Source organism: Macaca nemestrina, chromosome 14, assembly GCF_043159975.1.
Source record: "Macaca nemestrina isolate mMacNem1 chromosome 14, mMacNem.hap1, whole genome shotgun sequence".
Taxonomy (NCBI): Eukaryota; Metazoa; Chordata; class Mammalia; order Primates; family Cercopithecidae; genus Macaca; species Macaca nemestrina.
This window is the reverse complement of record NC_092138.1, coordinates 26,261,934-26,281,544: the sequence shown is the minus strand read 5'-3', so window position 1 is coordinate 26,281,544 and position 19,611 is coordinate 26,261,934. Positions and strand designations below refer to the sequence as shown.

At 39.7% G+C, this 19,611-nt stretch overlaps 1 protein-coding gene across 2 annotated transcripts in view; it reads right to left on the bottom strand.

The window, feature by feature from the left end:
- The window catches only part of CEMIP2 (cell migration inducing hyaluronidase 2), an 86,465-nt gene that overhangs the window by 13,558 nt on the left and 53,296 nt on the right, over window positions 1–19,611 (bottom strand). For both annotated transcript variants that reach the window (XM_011770917.3, XM_011770914.2), the window contains exons 14-20: window positions 19,187–19,222; window positions 17,482–17,637; window positions 14,646–14,823; window positions 11,882–12,097; window positions 7,983–8,191; window positions 3,666–3,848; window positions 1,011–1,230 (exon numbers count right to left, since the gene is read on the bottom strand). In XM_011770917.3, the coding sequence (XP_011769219.1) occupies window positions 1,011–1,230; window positions 3,666–3,848; window positions 7,983–8,191; window positions 11,882–12,097; window positions 14,646–14,823; window positions 17,482–17,637; window positions 19,187–19,222 (1,198 nt within the window). The remainder of the gene's footprint in view (window positions 1–1,010; window positions 1,231–3,665; window positions 3,849–7,982; window positions 8,192–11,881; window positions 12,098–14,645; window positions 14,824–17,481; window positions 17,638–19,186; window positions 19,223–19,611) is intronic.

Sequence of the window (19,611 nt, the reverse complement as noted above, 5' to 3'; positions counted from 1 at the left end):
TCAGTATGCATATTTGTGGTAATTATTGCTTTTTAAAAAAAATCTCGGTGGAACTCAAATGTGAACATGTATCAGAATCAGCTGCAGGGCTGGTTAAAACAGATTGCCGGGCCCCAGTCCCCCAGCTGCTGATTCAGTAGGATGAGGGTTAGGCCCAAGAATTCCCATTTTCCACAAATTTCCAAGGGATCCTGATGCTGCTGGTCTGGGGGGTCACACTTTGAGAACAATTTCCCTTAGCCCATATTTGTTTGTGTGAAATATAAATCAGGGCAGCTCCATCCTTTGTTTTTTCACTTGGAACTGATCTGATTTCCTTTGAAACCCCTTCTGTATGCCCAATTTTAGTTCGTATTTTGGGTTCACTTTCATTGCACTGCTTTCTTGAGATCCAGTCATCAAGTCATTCTTGATTAGAGGTCATCTAATCAAGAATGTTAGAAGAAGCATTTTCATTTCTAACCAAAGTCAGTCTGTACTTTCTTTTTTTAAAAATAAAAATGACAGAGTGATGTGATAGTCTATACTTCAATTACAGATAGATATAATAGCATATGCTTCAAACATATGAGTGGATTTCCACCTTATAAAAAGGAAACAATTTTCATATTAGCTGTATTTTTGAAAAGAAATTTCACACTGTGCCAACAAAACAAAGTATCTTTTTTATATCACTGGCATGTAAATCCAACAGTAATACCAAAACAGAATCAAACATCTGAGAAAGAAAAAAAATGAGGACCAACATAGTAACCTCTAATTTAAAACTGTGGAAAATCTGCAGTTGTTCAGGATAAACTGACGTACCACAGGGGAACGTATCTCCATTATAAATTTGAACTAGTTTGCTTCTTATGCGCTTCACATTTTAGCATGGGCCAAAACTCAGGTGATACCATGCAGTGTCCATAAATGGGCAACATAGATGTTTCAAAGAAAAGTGCTCCTATTGCAAAGAAACCCTCCGACTTTTTCTCCCTGGCCACAGACCACTTTTCATCCTTGTTTACCTGCCGAGTGCCACAGCCTTGACAGAGTCCAGTGAGCATGGCCGGCATCCGCTTGACCACTGATGGCTTCCTGTAGTACTGTGGGTACGCTTTGGCCATGCAGTTACTGATGTCCTTTGAGTCTGTGGCTGCCTGGATCTTGACTCTTTCACATCCCTGAGATGAACAGTAACTGTGGCCATGCCTGTGGCTTTTGGCTTTGAGATACAAAAACAGTAACCTGCACGAAATAGAAACCAATCCATGTAGTTAGACTTACTCTCAAAAACGTGTAAAATTCCTCAAATCAGTTCATGGCCAAAAGGGATATTCCTCCACCATAGTAACTTTTCCTTAAAACATAAATTACAAAATGAATAAAGTTATTTATGTTTTCTTTCTATCCTTCAAGGGTCCTAAGTCAAATGCAGTAACACTTTAGGAAATACTTTCATACCCTGCTTCCATTGTTCTGGAACATATCAAAGCTGATTTCTGGTTTGAATTAGTTCGATAGGTAATTTGGGGGGATGAAATTTGGTTTGGCTCAAAAATTCCTTGGAACACTTTATACATAATGTGTTGAGTTTAGGATTTGGTAAATTAGTGTGGTTCATTCTTTTGGTTGTTCTCGTTCATAAATCATTTTGGTTAAGGCACAAAACTGAAATAATAAAAACAGGAACTGTGACTTGTTTGGCTAAGGCAAGATAAAGTCGCAAATCAATTCCTGTGATATTTACGAAGAGCAGATGGACCTGGGTTCCTTCAGTCTATATTAAGGGACCAAATCAGGCAAAATGAACAGACCATCCCACCCATTCTGAATTATCTTCCCACTGCCAAGATGAATGAAAAAGTCTAAGTTCCAGGTGAGAGTTCAATCTCTGTCAGCAAGCCCAGTCCTTCCAAACCAAAGGAAGTCAAGATTCTAAAAAAACATGATCAAGTGTGATTGATTACTAGAGACGAAGAATTCACATTTTAATATGAGGTCAATAAACAGTACAAAGTTGAGAATATGAGATATAAATCAGCCCAAATGGCACATCGAATATCTCTCGGACTGAGAGCATGAAAAAAAAAAAAAAAAAAAAAAAATGGCACAACCCGCAATTACTTTTGCACCAACCTAATAAAAAGAATTAGGACCTCAGGATTCTTGAAATACCCAGATCAGAAAGTATTTCCCATCTTTTTACACTTTTAATCATTAACTTGTCACCAGACTATCCTTACAAATGTGGATTTTTTTTTATTCTTCTGGAAAATCAAGTGGGAATCTGGAAGTTCTATCATCTACAGAATGAAAGTCCAGGTAGTTAAGTCTAATCACAACTCGAAAATCAATGCTGGGTGTGGTGGCAGCAGCTACTTGGGAGGCTGAGGTGGGAGGATCACTTGAGCCCAGGAGATCAAGGCTATAATGTGCCACAACTGTGCCTGTGAACTGCACTCTAGCCTGGGCAACATAGGGACACCCCGTCTCTTTAAAAAAAAAAAAAAAGAAAAAGAAAAAAAATTAAAAATTGGAGACAATTATGACAATAAAACTTTTAAGCTGGTAACACTGGCTGGTGGGGGACTGGGAGGGCAAATGAGTTGCATCTTATTTAAAGGCTAACCAGGCACTTAACAACTGAGCCCCAACTTCATTCCCCAAGTCAATCTCGTCACCCTTCTCCCCACCCTTCTCCCCACTCTGAACTTCTTGCCTTTCCCCAAACATGCAATGCCATGTTCTGCCATGCCCCCATGCATTTGTGCACACTGTCTCTTCAGTGTAAGACATCTCACCCATTTCTTTTTCCATCTCCTCCTAAGTGTTTCTCAAGAATTAGCTCCAGGGTCACCCTCTCAGGATGTCACTGGTTGTTCTAGGCTGAACTTGAGGCAGCCCAAAAGGCACATTGAATATAGGACCAGGAGCATTCAACGTTTCCCTCTCTAATGTCTTGCTTTACATGCCCACATTCCTCAATGGACTGTGAGTTTGCAGAAGAGATGTGTCTTCTTTCCATTGGTATCTTTATAGTGCATAGACAATGGCATACAGGAGGAATGTCTGCATGAGGGAAGAGGCTGAAGGTACATGCTACCTGCTGGAAGAGTACAGGAGATGGAGCCTACCATAGCCCACAGGCTGAGAGCCTGTAACTGGGTAAAAGCAGTCAAAACCAACAGGACCCCAGGAGAACAGGATTGGAATTAAAAAGTGGAAAGATGCAGCCTAGAGAAAGTTGAAAGCAAATATTCCACAGTTATACAGTGATTTTCAAAAACTCAAGGTCAACTTGAAAGATAGCCTTAAGTCAGGAAGAGAAAAATGAGCTTTCACTGAAATATGAACTAGATCACATGTAAATAATCATATGAAGAACTATTATGGGAAAAAATTATTGTAATTTCCAACTGGGCCTACTGGTTCTTCATTGACAAGGCATAATTTCTCTCTCTAAATTGCCTTAATACGTACACAGCAAACATCTTCACTCGATCCCTACTGCCAACTATAATTACGAGTCATTCTAGTTCCCCTCTAAACCTCTAATAGAGATGTGCAGAGAATTACCCACATCAGCTGCTTTACTAAACAGCCGCGATGCTGAAGAACTAGCAATTTCACCATTAAAGAAAAATAGGAATAATTCTCATTGCCTGGTTTCACTGAATTACCCCGTGCTGGAGTCAAAATAGAATTTCCTCTCAGATTGCTTTCTTTGCAGTTCTTCCAATGAATGCACAGGCTCATATTCTTCGATTTTGGATAATGAGCCATTCTGCCGCTGCAAATAGCCAAAGGTAACTTGAAAACTTGTGTTTGACGGATAGCAAAGGCCAACTCGAATCCAGTCATTCCTTTAAAGGAGAAATATAAAAAAATTAGTTTACACTTGAGCCATTATCTGTTAAGCAGTATAGCATATGCAAATAACTGCCCTTCATGCCCCACTTCTTCCACTTCCTGCCCATGGTTTTCTCCTCCTTAAATTTCTTTGGCATGCTGGGCCACTGACAGTGGAAGTTCTGAACCATGACATAGTAACAAATCACCCACCTTCATTTGTTGCTCAAATTTCTCATATCAATAGATATATAGCAAAAATACGAGCCTTTAAATTTTTTTTTTTTATTTTGTTTGTTGTTGTTGTTGTTGTTGTTTTTGAGATGGAGTCTCGCTCTTTTGCTTGAGCTGGAGTGCAGTGGCGCGATCTCAGCTCACTGCGACCTCCACCTCCCAGGTTCAAGCAATTCTCCTGCCTCAACCTCTCGAGTAGCTGGGATTACAGGGGCACACCACCATGCACGGCTAATTTTTGTACTTCTAGTAGAGACGGGGATTCACCATGCTGGTCAGGCTGGTCTCGAACTCCTGACCTCAAGTGATCCGCCACCTCAGCCTCCCAAATGCTAGGATTATAGGCATGAGCCACCATGCCCAGCCCTAAAAATTCTTAGTTTTAACAGGATTTCAAAGAACATTTTAAAAAGTTGGATAAAATATACTTAGACACTCTAAAAAGATAAGGAAATTAAGTGAGATGGTTGGGTATAGGTGTACAAGATAGAAACACTAATATATGAAGAGTGGAACTGTACACTGGCAAAAGCATTCTAAAGAATTTTTTTGTTTATAAATATAATTTTACCTTTTATAAATGTATTCAGATGAGTTCCTAGTGGGAAAATTGCTGGATATAAAGGTATATGCCTTTTTAAAGCTTTTGATGCATATCACTAAATTGCCATAGGATTTTCTTAGTATCCTTAAATATAAAATTAATCCTTTTTAAAAATCGTTAAAAGCATTTCCACTTTTTATCATTTTCTTTTTGACCCTTTTATTATAGTAAATATACATACCATAAAATTTACCATTTTAATAATTTTTAGCCATATGGTTCAGTGGCAGTAAGTACATTCTCAATGTTGTTCAATCATCATCACTATTTCCCGAACTTTTTTGTCATTCTAAAAAATGTTTAAACAATATGTAACAAGGCCTTAAAATTCTTCATATAGCCAGGCAGAGTGGCTCATGCCTATAATCCTAGCACTTTGGGAGGCTGAGGTAGGTAGATTACTTGAGTGCATGAATTTGAGACCAGCCTGGGCAACATGGCAAAACCCCATCTGTACAAAAAGTACAAAAATTAGCTGGGTGTGGTGGCATACACCTGTAGTCCCAGCTACCTGGGAGGCTTAGGTAGGAGAATTAATTTAACCTAGGAGGCAGAGGCTGCAGTAAGCCAAGATTGCACCACCGCATTCTAGCCTGGGCAATGGAGCAAGATGTTGTCCCAAGAAAAAAAAAAAAAAATGTTGCTTACCTAGGTTTTAAAGTGAAAAAAATAATCCCACTAAAGAATAATTAGAAAATGCAGACAAGGCCGGGCGCGGTGGCTCAAGCCTGTAATCCCAGCACTTTGGAAGGCCGAGACGGGCGGATCACGAGGTCAGGAGATTGAGACCATCCTGGCTAACACGGTGAAACCCCGTCTCTACTAAAAAAATACACAAAACTAGCCGGGCGAGGTGGCGGGCGCCTGTAGTCCCAGCTACTCGGGAGGCTGAGGCAGGAGAATGGCGTAAACCCGGGAGGCGGAGCTAGCAGTGAGCTGAGATCCGGCCACTGCACTCCAGCCTGGGCGACAGAGCGAGACTCCGTCTCAAAAAAAAAAAGAAAATGCAGACAAAAGATATAAAAGAATACATGTTCTATGAATTATTGTCTATAGCAGCAAAATGCGGGGGGAGGGGGAGTAGGGGGTGGGCAGGAGAAATGACCTAAATGTTCATGGAGTAAGTTAAAAAAATTATGGCACATTCATAGGCACAAAGCAACTTGAGGTTAGAAAGAGGGGAATATACTATATATGTTTACAATATACTATATATGTATACTATATATGTTTATATATGTTTACCCCCCTTTGGTTAGGAGGACTATAGATTATTTCCATTTTCTTTATGTTTTTCTCCATTTTCCTTATTTTGTTGAATGAATAAGTACTGCTTTCATAACTTCTAAAAGCGTTATTTTTCAGAAATGGCATTATGACAAAATCTATGACTTCCCTATAATTATCTCAAATTGAGGGGGGAAAAAATTGTCCATCTCTTCCTTTTGCCTCTGACCATCATGTAATTTTTATAAAGTTTCAGCTAATTAAACAAGTATGACTGAATTTCATGCCCATGTGGATTTTTGAAACTTCTAGGCTCAGCTTTTTTTTTTTGTTTTTACTTTAAAATGTTTTTACTTGCTCAGTATTTGATGGAAAGGTACGCACAGTACTTTAAAGAACACTGCATATCATTTTATTGTCATACTTCACCTCCAATTCATAATTCTGCCCAATATAACTTATAGAGTACTGATCACCCTTTGACATTTCTCCATCCTCTCTGACAATGGTTTGTTTCTTTCATTGACTTCTCTGCAACTCACTGATGATATCAGATTGGGCTTTCAGAAATCTCACTCTGGCCACAATATGGACTAAGGATTGAAGGTGGGGAGACTGAGGTGGGGACTGCTCCATGGAGCCAGGCAAGAGATGATGGCTTGACTTAGCCACAAACACTGTGGGTAGAAAGAAGTGGACAGATGTAGATGACTTTAGGAGCTGGAACCAACAGGGTGCCGTTACTGATAAGATGGAGTGATGAGGGAAAAAGAAGAGGCAGGAATCAGTACTGGCCTTTGGGCTTGGTTGACTGTGTGGGTGGGGCACAGAGGGCAGCAGCAAGGATTACAGGAAAACAGTAACAGTAATGGTAATGGTTCAGCTCAGAGCACATGCCAGAACCCTAACAATCTCAGAACAAGGGCATCTGCCACAATGTTCATCATCCTTGGAGGTGACTTGCTTAAAGCTGAATTCCTATATGCTCTAGTCCTACTCCGTTCATTTCAACTGGATGTTTTAAGAGTGTTCTGACAAGTCAAGGCTTGATGACAACTCAGGTGAACAAGCCATTTCAATTTTTCAGGTACATATCTCAGCAGTTTCATGGAGTCGCATGGGTTAATATCCACATGTATCTAGATTGATAAGATACATGTGGTTTACCCCTCCCTTTCTAAATAGTCCCATCCCACATTCCTAGTTTCACCTTCTGTCACTTCCTCTGATACACCCTATGTCCCCATCACACTGAATCCATCATTTCCCCCAGGAGAACTGGCCCTTTCCCAACACTGTGCTTTTATTAATAGAACAAGATGGATTGCTTCATCAGAATCATTCCTCACCTCAGCCTGGCTCAACTCCTTTAGGCAGAATTATTTAATAGTTGCTCTATCATTTGTCCACTAAAAAATAGCTTTGGTGTTTGAGTTTTTTCTACCTGTCTACTGTGAACTCCTAGAAGGCAAGTACGTCTCTCATTCATCTTTATGTCAACTCACAGACAATAAACACTTGAATAAATCAATTATAAAAATAGCACCTTGGATTGCATGTGATATTAGAACAGACAACTGAGAAATCAGGAAGGGATAAAATAGTGCCTTCAGGCAGGGCTAGCAAATACCTGGCCTTCATGTCCCAACTCTTTCACTTCCTGCCCCTACAGGCATTACTAATCCGTCCCACCACTTTCTTCTGACAAGTCTAAACTCAGCCTCAAAAATCTTTTAATTTTTCAGGTAAGCAAATGTTCTGCTGGAACTACATAGAAAACTACTTCCCATCCCAACTACAGGGAATTAAAGCATTCCGCAGACTGTATTAAAACCTATTGTTGAATGGCTTAATGTGCATAATAACTTGACCACAGAGGAAAAAAAATGCTTTTGAAATGACAGGATTCAATTTGTATAATCTCTTAATTCCATAAACACAAAATATACAGCCTCCCCACAAGGGAAGCAAAGTACATAAAATTGGCTTTCTTTGTTTGCTGCAAAGGAGATGTAAGTTATTTTTTTTCTCCACTTAATTACCACTTGCTTAACTATTTGAAATAACAGTAACAGAAACATACTTGTTGAAGTTGACGAGGTATAGAAATGTAGTCCGCGGTGCTGGCCCATTCCAGTGGATGGTATATCCCTTCTCCAGCATGACCACAGGCTGGTACTGTGGAAAGGCAGCCTTCTGATTAATACCTCGGAGCACCATAGGGTGGGACGGATACTCATCTCGTGTAATGGTCATAGAAAGATTCTGAGTGCTCCATGTCTGTACATAGACCTTGAAAAAATAATCAAGAAGGGAAGAGAATGAAAATTTAAATAGCTAAACAGACATTTTCAGCACAAAGTCAAGTGTCTCGACTTTGAAAAGGGAGATTCTGTGATCTGTGCCAGACTAAGTGAGCAGCGGCCAACTACATCCTAAGCCACGTATAGTGCTGCCGACTTAAACCAGAAATGGTAAAAACAGACCATGTGCTCTGCTAGCCAAGATCTTCATCATCGCTTCCACTACTACAGGCCAGCTTATTCATCAGAATATAAAACTTCTGTGGCTTATATAGCTTGTCAAAGAAATCTCTCAGTCTAAAGAACACACATACAAAAAAAATTAGTAAACTAATGTGAAAACTGATATCCTCTACTCAAATCTAAGAGATTTTCCTCTAAACCAAGAGATGAAAAATTTATATATCTTAGAGTTTTGGCTTTCAATTTTCCATGACCTACATCAGGCCACAAAGCCATTTTTCACCCATTCAAAAAAAAAAGTTATAAAGTACTGTGCAACAACTGAAAAAACATACTAAACTGAGACAAATTTGAAAGTCCTGAATGTACTCCAGTGGCATTAGAGCTACTTGCCATGCCAAAACAAAGCCATCCCCAAATGTATCCTACAAAGGAAAATTCTTAGAACAAATCTCCTAAAACAAATCAGTATCTGTAACCAAATTCTCCAGAATATTAAAGCAGCTGCAGAGTATTGACATGTAATCTACAATACTGCTGTATTTTTCCCTGTTATTTCTATAATCTTATCGATATTGACTCCTCAATTTTATGTCCTTTTTAACTACGTCAATTATTTAATACTCTTCTGACACCACTTAAAGATTTAAAATAGGAAACATTTTTAAGACTATTGACTGTCTTCATTTAAATACATATTCAATATATAATATATATTAATTTTAACATATATTTATGTTTAACATATATTTAATTATATATATTTATGTATATGTATATTTATATGTACATTTATATATATGTGTGTGTGTGTATATATATATGAGGCTATACATACACTGCATATCTGGCCCCTGCCTTAGTAACCTTAACTCTCCCTATATCACCATCTTTCTCCCTGAGCACCTTTATCCCTCAGGTTATCAAAAGGCACATATTTGGCCAGGCACAGTGGCTCACGCCTGTAATCCCAGCACTTTGGGAGACCAAGGCAGGCGGATCACTGGCAGTCAGGAGTTTGATACCAGCCTGACCAATATGGTGAAACCCCGTCTCTACTAAATATACAAAAATTAGCCAAGCATGGTGGCGCATGCCCATAATAATCCCAGCTACTTGGGAGGCTGAGGCAGAAGAATTGCTTGAACCTGGGAGGTGGAGGTTGCAGTGAGCCAAAACAGCACTATTGCACTCCAGCCTGGGCGACAAAAGCAAAACTCCATCTCAAAAAAAAAAAAAAAAAAAAAAAAAGCACATATTCCGCTAAAAAATAGTTACAAATTGTTAAATAATGATCATTCTATCTCGAGATCCAATTGCTCCCATTTTTGGCATACTACATCATTTCTAAGTAACAACAAATGGCAGCAGATCTGGGCTTCTGGCCCAAATTTCAAATTCTCAGGAGTAAATTTCTGGTCTATGGTCCTACCATTCCCAGTGCCCCCTGAGGAGTATTAGATGACTTCTTTCTTTCTTCATCTATAAATAAAAACAGAATTACTACTCTGATTTGTAATATAGATCAGGTTAATATTCTCAAATACATTAGATATTCAAAGGACTGAATGCTTTACTGAGTGAATGTTGAATAAATGAAAAATATGTCATATTGATAGTCGCAATGGTAATTTATAAAAGAGCTACCATAACCACATATTTTATAGAAACATTTATGATCACTTAAAAAATATAACATTTTCATTAGTGCGTACCTGCCACTTTAAGACAGACAGACAGATGTATGCACACATGCACACAAGCATGAAAACGCATGGCTGGCAAGAACTTTAGCCAAAACTGTAGCTTCAAAAAGACTAAAAGCTTTTTATTATTTATTATTATTATCATCATCATCATCATTGAGACAGAGTTTCGCTCTTGTTGCCCAGGCTGGAGTGCAATGGTGCGATCTCAGCTCACTGCAACCTCCGACCCCAGGTTCAAGCGATTCTCCTGCCTTAGCCCCTAAAGTAGCTGGGATTACAGGTGCCCACCACCATGCCTGGCTAATTTTTTCTATTTAGTAGAGATGGAGTTTCACCATGTTGGCCAGGCTGGTGACCTCAGGTGATCTCCAGACCTCAGGTGATCCACTTGCCTCAACCTCCCAAAGTGCTGGGATTACAGTCTATTATTTAATCCTGGCTGGGTGTAGAGGCTCATGCCTGTAATCCCAGCACTTTGGGAGGCCGAGGCGGGTGGATCATGAGGTCAGGAGATCAAGACCATCCTGGCTAACACGGTGAAACCCTGTCTATATTAAAAATACAAAAAAATGAGCCGGGTACGGTGATGGGTGCCTGTAGTCCCAGCTGCCTGGGAGGCTGAGGCAGGAGAATGGTGTGAACCCGGGAGGCGGCGCTAGAAGTGAGCTGAGATTGTGCCACTGCCCTCCAGCCTGGGTGATAGAGTAAGACTCCGTCTCAAAAAAAAAAAAAAACAAAAAAAACTTCCTACCCTTTAATTGTCTGCATGGGGCAGAGCACGAGGGGAGGATCTTCTCCTTTCAAAATCCTGGGCAACTGGTACCTCCATTCTGCAATCTCTTCCACCCACTAAAATTTGACTATTAAAATCACCTTTGCAACTTACTGCTCTTCTCCTTAAATAATACTAAGAGCAGCAAAGCACTGAACTATGTGGCAGGCCTTATGCTAAATGCTTTACATATACGCATGTACTCTATCTTCACAACAGCCTCCTATGAGAGTAATTACTATTATCCCCATTGTGCACTGACATAGAGTAGTTAATCAACTTGCCCAATGCATACTTTAGAAAATAACAAATTCAAACCCAGAATTCAAACCCAGGCAGTCTAGCTCTAGAGTCTGTGCTCTTAACTATATATTATTACCTTGCAAATTAGTTCATCTTCTTATACTAGGCATCAATACACATTAATGCTTAATGTCTTCAAAGAGATGCTTCTCAATGGATATCATCTCCATATTTTCATAGACATTATATCATAATATAATTAGGAAATTTTCCTTAGATTCCTTTCTTATCCACTCACTCCTAATCTCCAGCTCTGTCCCCGGAACATCTCACTTTTCATGTGACCTACTGATATTTTGCTCAAAAGTCAGATTCTTTAAGTAGAGATTAATGACCCCAAAAGCAAAGGATAAAAATAGCTCTTAGAGGGCACAGCTGTAGTGTGGCAAGAAAACCTAAGTGTCAAGAAACATAGGTTCTTGCCCCAACTATGTTCCAACCACTTTAACCCAGGGTAAATCAGCTGTTCTCTCTGGGACTCACTTTTTCACCTCTTAAACAGATCTGGAGTTGGGGAGTTTTAAGAAAAATTCCAGGAGTCCATGACTCCTAATGAATCAAAAGAAAGAAAAGAAAGGACAGGACAGGACAGGAAGATAGATCACACTTTGGAAAATGTCAATCACGCTGAAAAGCTGAAGAGTACTTCTCACAGAAGCAGTGCTGGCAGGAGCTGGTAGGAACTTGGGCATTATACGTTTGCTAAGCCTACCTGTGCATAGGTCCCGCTGCAGATCGCTGCATTCCACTTAGTAACATTTACACAGCTTGGATGGCGGATCAGGTAGTTGTCCATTCTTCCCACATAAGCATCCTTGTATCCTGTCACAGAGCCATCAATGTCGTGGAATATGGAGTTCTTATCACCATCCAGCTCACAATCTTCAAACCAGGGACCAGGCTTTCCGAAAAAGACATTCAGAGAGACCTGACCACAGTGAAAAAGAAAGACATCACAAAGTGAGGGCTCCCGCCATCGCAGCATCCCCTGCCGTGACCCGACTGCAGATCCATTGTGATTGCTTTAAGGTTAGAGCAGTTCTGAGTTACAGTTCATAGTTGTCAGCTATGGCACTCAAGTCAACCTGAGCTTTCTACTCAATTAATGACATACTGGGGTTGGGGGGAATTTCCCAAAACCTTATGGTATTTAATGGGCAAATGTTAAACGTCATCTTTATTTGTATTCCTCTTTTCCCCACTTAAAAACTAGTACCTGTTCCCCAGACAAAACTCAAGGGAGACTATGTAGTCATATACATTTGTTAAAAATTATAAACCGTACATGTAAGATCTGTGCATTCCCCTATATGTAAATTATACCTCAATGAAATAAAAATCTATGACAAGTTATCTTCAGAGCTAGTTAATCATTTTATCTCCAAATGCTTTAGTTACTTGTTCATATGACTCCCCCCCACCAAAAAAATAAACAGAGAAGTACAGGTCAAAACAGAAACACAGTTTAAGTGTTGGCTTAGTATGGCTGAGTTACTGATAAACTCACTTGAATCTGCTAAAAAGCCCATACTACTATCTTACTCCTCAATACAGACCAAACTCAGCTCAATAATTTTCACATCCAGTGGAGTTTACTTAAAGCCTTTATCAAACACATAATGCACAGCTGCAAAATGGGCTGCCGGTGACATGTTTTACAGCCTTTAGCTGCTTCTCATTAACAGTAAATTATATAATACTAATGCTATTCAAGTCACGCAGATATATCTCTTAAATGCTTTTATGCACTTTTTGCCCCGGGGTGTTTTTAAATCAACAGAACATCTAAATGATAAGCAACTCAATGGAAAACTGTGACATCTAGGATAAGTAGCTGCAAGTTCTTGGTTCCATACTTTTTCTCTTTTCCTACATGGTTAAATCTGATAAAAGTTTCGAGCATATTTTCCACCCTTTTAAGTAAAGCAAATTTTGCAAACTGCTCCGTTTATAAGCTTCAGAGCACCCCCACCATAGAAAACTCCAGACTGGATGAACTGCTGGACTTAAACACTATGGATTGTCTTCTGCTGTTATAACTTTAGGACAACAAATACAGTGTCTAACAAACCGCTTTTCAGTATGCCTATGGCAGTGATGGCGCTACATGGAGAACTACGGGGAGGTCCACGTGGGCAGTAAGGAAACAGCAAGTCTCCACACCAGACAGGTGATCCAAGACTCATCCTGCTGATTTATGTGCATGCCCTCTACCAGCCTAGTCCTACCCCTCCCCTGGAGTCACATGGCCTAAGAAAGAACCAGCCAACCAAGCTGACACTCCAATTTGTACCTGTGCCTCTGATCCACGCCCAAGCTGTTGCAGAAAACCGGACATAGACTTTGATAAACCTATCAAGCTCTATTTTAAACTGGGCAACTATAAAGTTTGTGGGTGGATGTGAATGAGAGAATGATGATTTATTTCCCAGGTGTGGCTGCCTGTGGGAGCAGGGAGCTAGATGTCCTGAGACTTCTCTTTCTCATGCCACTGCCATCATGGAACTGGCAAGATGGTGAAAGCCTGGGGGCATGTAATCAGATCGTCCCGTGTGTTACAAGTACAGGTGATACTGGTGAAATTGGTAAGAAAACGATTCCTGTGGGCTACTCTACTGTAAATGGTAATTTTTACAGTCTATCAGCCATCTTCATAAAAACCTTCCAACAGTTTATATCAGAAGTAACCCAATTTCAGCCAGGTGCAGTGGCGCACACCTATATTCCCAACACTTTGGGAGGCCAAGTTGAGAGGATCATTTGAGGCCAGGAGTTAAAGACCAGCCCAGGTTAATGAGGTCCTTTCTCTATTTAAAAAAAAAAAAAAAAAAAATTAAGTAGCCAGATGTGGTGGCATATGCTTGTAGACCCAGTTACTTAGGGAGCTGAGGTGGGGGATGGCTTGAGCCCAGGAGGTTGAGGCTGCAGTGAGCCATGATTGTGCCACCATTCACATCACTGCACGGCAGCCTGAGTGACAGGGTGAGACCCTGCCTCAAAGGAAAAAAAACAGAAAAGAAAAAAGAAATAACCTAATTGGTATCACACTGTCACAGTATTCTGCTTTATTCCCAACCTCTTATCCTCTAGTTCCCCAGAAGAATAGCCCTCAGACAAGTAGAATAGCAGGAAGGACCCAAATCTCTTAGTGGAAATGGACTACCCAACCAGCATATTTCACTGAATTTTCCAAAATTGTATATGCTCTTGTTCCTATGAAACTCTACAATTTCTGTATCATCTCTTGAAGTCATTTTCCCTATCAAGGTACGACTTGAATGTCAAACATACCCCAAGTCACACGGGACTTCTGTTCTCACCTTGAACTCAATGGGAGGGTGTGCATGGAATTAGGAGCTGCCTCTGTGTGTGTTTTTCCTCCCACTTATACAGACTCAGTGCAAATCCTTTGCATTCTTGTCTATCCCTCCTTTTCTCACCATAGTCACTACATAGGAACGACAGAACATACTTACATGTGGACCAAACTTCACGAGGGAGATATTATTCCTGGGGGTTATCTGCCAGGAATTCTTCATGAGGAAGCCAATTGCACTGCTGTACCTATCTGGAGTTGGCACATACTTTTTGAAAGTGCTCCTGGTGAGGTGAATGGGCCCATCATAAATCTGAAAGCCTCTAATTGGGAATGTCCTGTGGAAATACGAGATTTTGTTTAATGCACATGGGCTGTCCCCTTAGCAGCACTTCATTTACTTGTTTTATGAATACAGCTAAATATCCTGTATGCACTATGCAAAATTCTAGGATACAATGGGAACCAAAACAAGATCCCTGATCAAATGAAACATACGCTGTAGTGGGAAAGACAAACAGAAAAACAAAGGATCATTTCAGAAAATAAGTGCTATAGAGACCATAAAACACGACATTATGATGGATTGGGTGGGGAGAAAGATGCTATTTTAGACAGAATGGAGGCCTCTCTGAAGAGGTGACTTTGCTTTCCTAGAATCAACTCAGTTAAGATCTTTTATTTGGAACCTCAGGTACTTTGGTCTTTGTTTCCAAATCTCCAGCCATGAGAACAAAAGACAAGCCTTTGCTTAGGCAGGGAACTGACTCTTAAGCCACTAAATGACAGTACAAAGGTAAAATGATACACTTAAAAGTGTGAAAGCATGAGCCCTCAAGGCTTACCATGACAACAGGTTTAGCTAGACTGAGAATTTTGTTTTATTCATTTTCCCCTTTCTGTTCAAACACAAACTCCTTAGCCTACTAATCATAAATCAATAACCATACTTAATGTATAGGAACTGGTAATATTCTGAATTCCTTAAGTTCCTCTCCTATTAATTCTTTAACTGCATGGCAGAGGATCTCTACAGCAACTAATTATTCTACAACTAGGCAATGTTTTACAGCAAAAGCATATATGCTAGCAAGAAAACCAAATAGCCTAGTTAAAAACCTTCACATCATGATGTATTTAATATTTCTAAGCGTACGTCTCAACATGGTTCTCCCCTGTAGAAAAGGTTGTGATATGGTTTGGCTCTGTGTCCCCACCCAAATCTCATCTTGTAGCTCCCATAATTCCCACGTGTTGTGGGAGGGACCCATTAAGAGATGATTGAATCATGGGGGCGGGTCTTCTCCGTGCTGTTCTCATGACAGCGAATGGGTCTCACGAGATCTTATGGTTTTAAAAACAGGAGTCTCCCTGCACAAGCTCTCTCTTTTTGCCTGCTGCCATTCACATAAGATGTGACTTGCTCTCGTTGACTTCTGCTATGATTGTGAGGCCTCCCCAGGCGTGTGGATCTGTAAGTCCAATAAACCTCTTTCTTTTGATTTTAAATTGCCCAGTCTCAGGTATGTCTTTATCAGCAGTGTGAAAATGGACTAACACAGGTTGTAAAGATATAATAAGATTAAAGCAGATTCCATTAATCAATGAGAAATTTTGATTTTGGAAAATCCTCCTTACCAAACAGCAAAAAGCATTTTGAAACAAAACTGGAGGTCGATATAAAACACAGAGTGGAACTGATTTGGCCACCATCACATTGCAGCCCATATGCCAACCAATACAGCTTTTTAAAAAATCTACACGTTAGAAGCAGCAACGAGAGCCTAATTGTGAAGAGCACAGCACTGAAGACAACCTAACTGGGTTTGAATTCCACCTCCTCTACCTTTAGTAAGATACTCATTTGTAAAACAGGATGCTGGCAGTGCCTATCTCATTGAGCTTTGTGAGGATTAAGTAAATATATTTACAACAGGGCCTGACATATCATAAGCATTTAATACACGTTAGCAATGAAAACATCCAAGAGGTTCTTTTCCCAGTGGCTTCTAAGGGCTAACAGGAGCTCCACACAGAGTGTAGCACATAGCAGTGCTCAATATTCCACAACGACAAGCACAAGAGGTGAGCAGCCAAGCCTAGTGACCTTTCTCCAGAAAAGAGTACAGCTCTCCTCCGAGTCCTCACTCTGCACCACTACTCCCCAAAGCTAGCAGTCTGTTTGCCCCATTCCTCTGCCCTGTTCCAGCCCAACATCCAGCAATAGTACTCCTCTAGGGGAGTTGATTGTTGAAGAATTATGACATGGGCTCAGATGTGAGGCCTAAAAACACTGTTGAATATTTTTCTACCTGGTTTTCTCACAAGTAAAATGAGAAGTCCAAACTGTGCCTCAGAACTGAGATATGAATTATTAGTTAATAGTTTCCTTAAAGCTTTGAAGACGTGCTAAGTACAATTTTAATGACTCTGTGATGATGATGACGACAGAAAACATGCCAAGAGCCTAGCTGTTCCCTTCAACATCTAAACCGCCATTAATTAGACAGCCGTGGAGGGGGTTTGAGGTAACTTTGGCATCGATCAACTCTCATTTCCTAGGACTCTTTTCAGTAGGTAATTTCCTTTTTCCAGTAGCTATTTCTGAAAACCAACAACACACATTGAGGAAAAACTGACCTAACGTCATAGTTTAGGGTTTGGCAACTTTCTATGGCTCAAGAAGGAAGAAGAAAACAGTTTATATAAGGTCTTATATAAGGAATGAGAAACAAGACAGGTTTCTTTGTTATAAAATTGATAATTAAATCTATGAAATGTTTAATAACTAATGCTCCAAAATTTCAGGAGGATAATACACATAATAATTATAATAGTAGTAGTAGTAGCAGTAGTAGTAGTAGTAATAAATAATAAAATAGGAAGAGTTTCACAGTAGGAACCAAGCCATCCAGGATTATTACAGAAACTCCCCTGAGGATTAGGTTTTCCTTTATTGCTTACATTTGACACTTTACAGCTAAAGCAATGCTTACCTGTTCCTGGGTAATGTCCGAGGCTTCTGGTCTATTCCTCCAGTGCCTACATACTTGTTCTGACCACCCTGAAAGCCGTAATTCCTGCTCTCCCCAACAAAGAGAGATTCAGATACCTCTTGGCTGGAACCTTCATCACTTGGAAAGCTTCCATCACTGTTAACATGGGAACAATCATTAGCTACATTTCTCTAGAAAGTTTAAATGTATTCCCAAATGTAGGCATGCTATAACTGAAAAGCTAAAAGTTTTAAAAGAAGTCAATAGCTTTTTCTCATACATATTCACAAGTCTTCGGAAACTGCTTTTTTTTTTTTTTTTTTTGAGACAGGTTCTTGCTCTGTCGCCCAAGCTGGAGTACAATGGCAAAAACATGGTTCACTGCAGCTTGACCTGCTGGGCTCAAACAATCCTCTCACCTCAGCCTTCCAAGTAGCTGGGACCACACATGCCTGCCACTACACCTAGCTAATTTTTTAAAATTTTTGTAGAGATGGGGTCTTGCTATGTGGCCCATGCTGGTCTTGAACTCTTGGCCTCAAGTGATCCTCCTGCCTTAGCCTCCCAAAATACTGGGATTATAGACATGAGCCCTCACACTCAGCCTTGAAATTGCTTTTAAACTATAAAAATACCTGTACCTACTTATAGTTTAATATATATACATACATATCCCCCTCTTACTATATATATATATACACATATATATATATATATATATAATTTTTTTTTTTTAAGAGACAGGGTCTCATTCTGTTGGTCAGGCTGGAACAGCAACCTTGAACTCTTGTGCTCACAAGATACTCCCATCTCAGCCTCCAGAGTAGCTAAGATTACAGGCATGCCACTATGCCTGGTTAATTTTTTTTTTTTTTTTTTTTTTTTTTGAGATGGAGTCTTGCTCTGTCACCCAGCATGGAGTGCAGTGGCACCATCCCAGCTCACTGCAAGCTCTGCCTCCCGGATTCACGCCTCATTCTCCTGCCTCAGCCTCCCGAGTAGCTGGGACTACAGGTGCCTGCCACCACACCCGGCTAATTTTTTTGTATTTTTAGTAGAGACGGGGTTTCCCCATGTTAGCCAGGATGGTCTTGATCTCCTGACCTCTGATCCACCATGCCCAGCCCTCATATGAATTAATACATGATTTACAAACTACATATAAACAAACTTTAATTTAGCAGCAATAATTGATTGCTCTAGTCTCAGGCAACAACACTGAAAATGAGGAGAACAAACTTGTCCTGACTATAATAATTAAATGACAAGTGTGTTTAGCATGACAACTAGAATGACTATTATCTGTAGAAAAACATATAGAACAAAAAGTTTAGTTCTTAAAGACTGTTGCTAAATTAGAGCAGCTTATAAGAAAGAAAATATTAGTTTTTTAATTTTCTCCCTACTTTTACTCCCTTCCTTTTTTCCCCTACTTTTTAAGAACTTTAGTCTAAATCAAAAGTGTTTTCTTCCAAGCAAAAATTATCCTTCTGTGAAATTCCAGCTATATTAACCTAGTACTTAGGTATGAATTCAATTAATCAAGAAAAAATGTATTTTTGGCCCTCTAGTGGTATCAGGAAGAGGGTGCTAATTTTTTTATGTTAAAAAATGATAAAACATTCCTGTGTATTATCAGAAAAAAAAAAATCAAGGGTTATTTAACTTAAAGCTTTAAAATAAGTATTTTTAAGCAATTACAAACCTGGCAAAGGTCAGTCCTATTCCATTATCTGCAAATCTGTAAAAGAAAAGAAAGTGAAGAATATTTTAATTCACCATATTATGTAAAAAGAGGTAATTCTCTCAATATTTAATTATCATGAAATCCAGGAGGTCCCAATATTTACTCTCTACACTACCACACAAAAATCTGATTTCACAATAACTAGGAGCACAGAATATGCAGTGACGGCACCCAGTTCAAATCCTGGCTTTGCCAATTATAGCTGTGTGACTTTCGGCAAGCTACTCAACCTCTATCTCTCACTTTTCCCATTTATAAGTTGAAATGAAAATATAACCTTCCTCATAGGATTCTTGAGAGTATTAAACATACTAAATAATTTCTAGTGTTGGTGAGGTGCAGTGGCTCATGCCTGTAATCCCAACACTTTGGGAAGCTGAGGC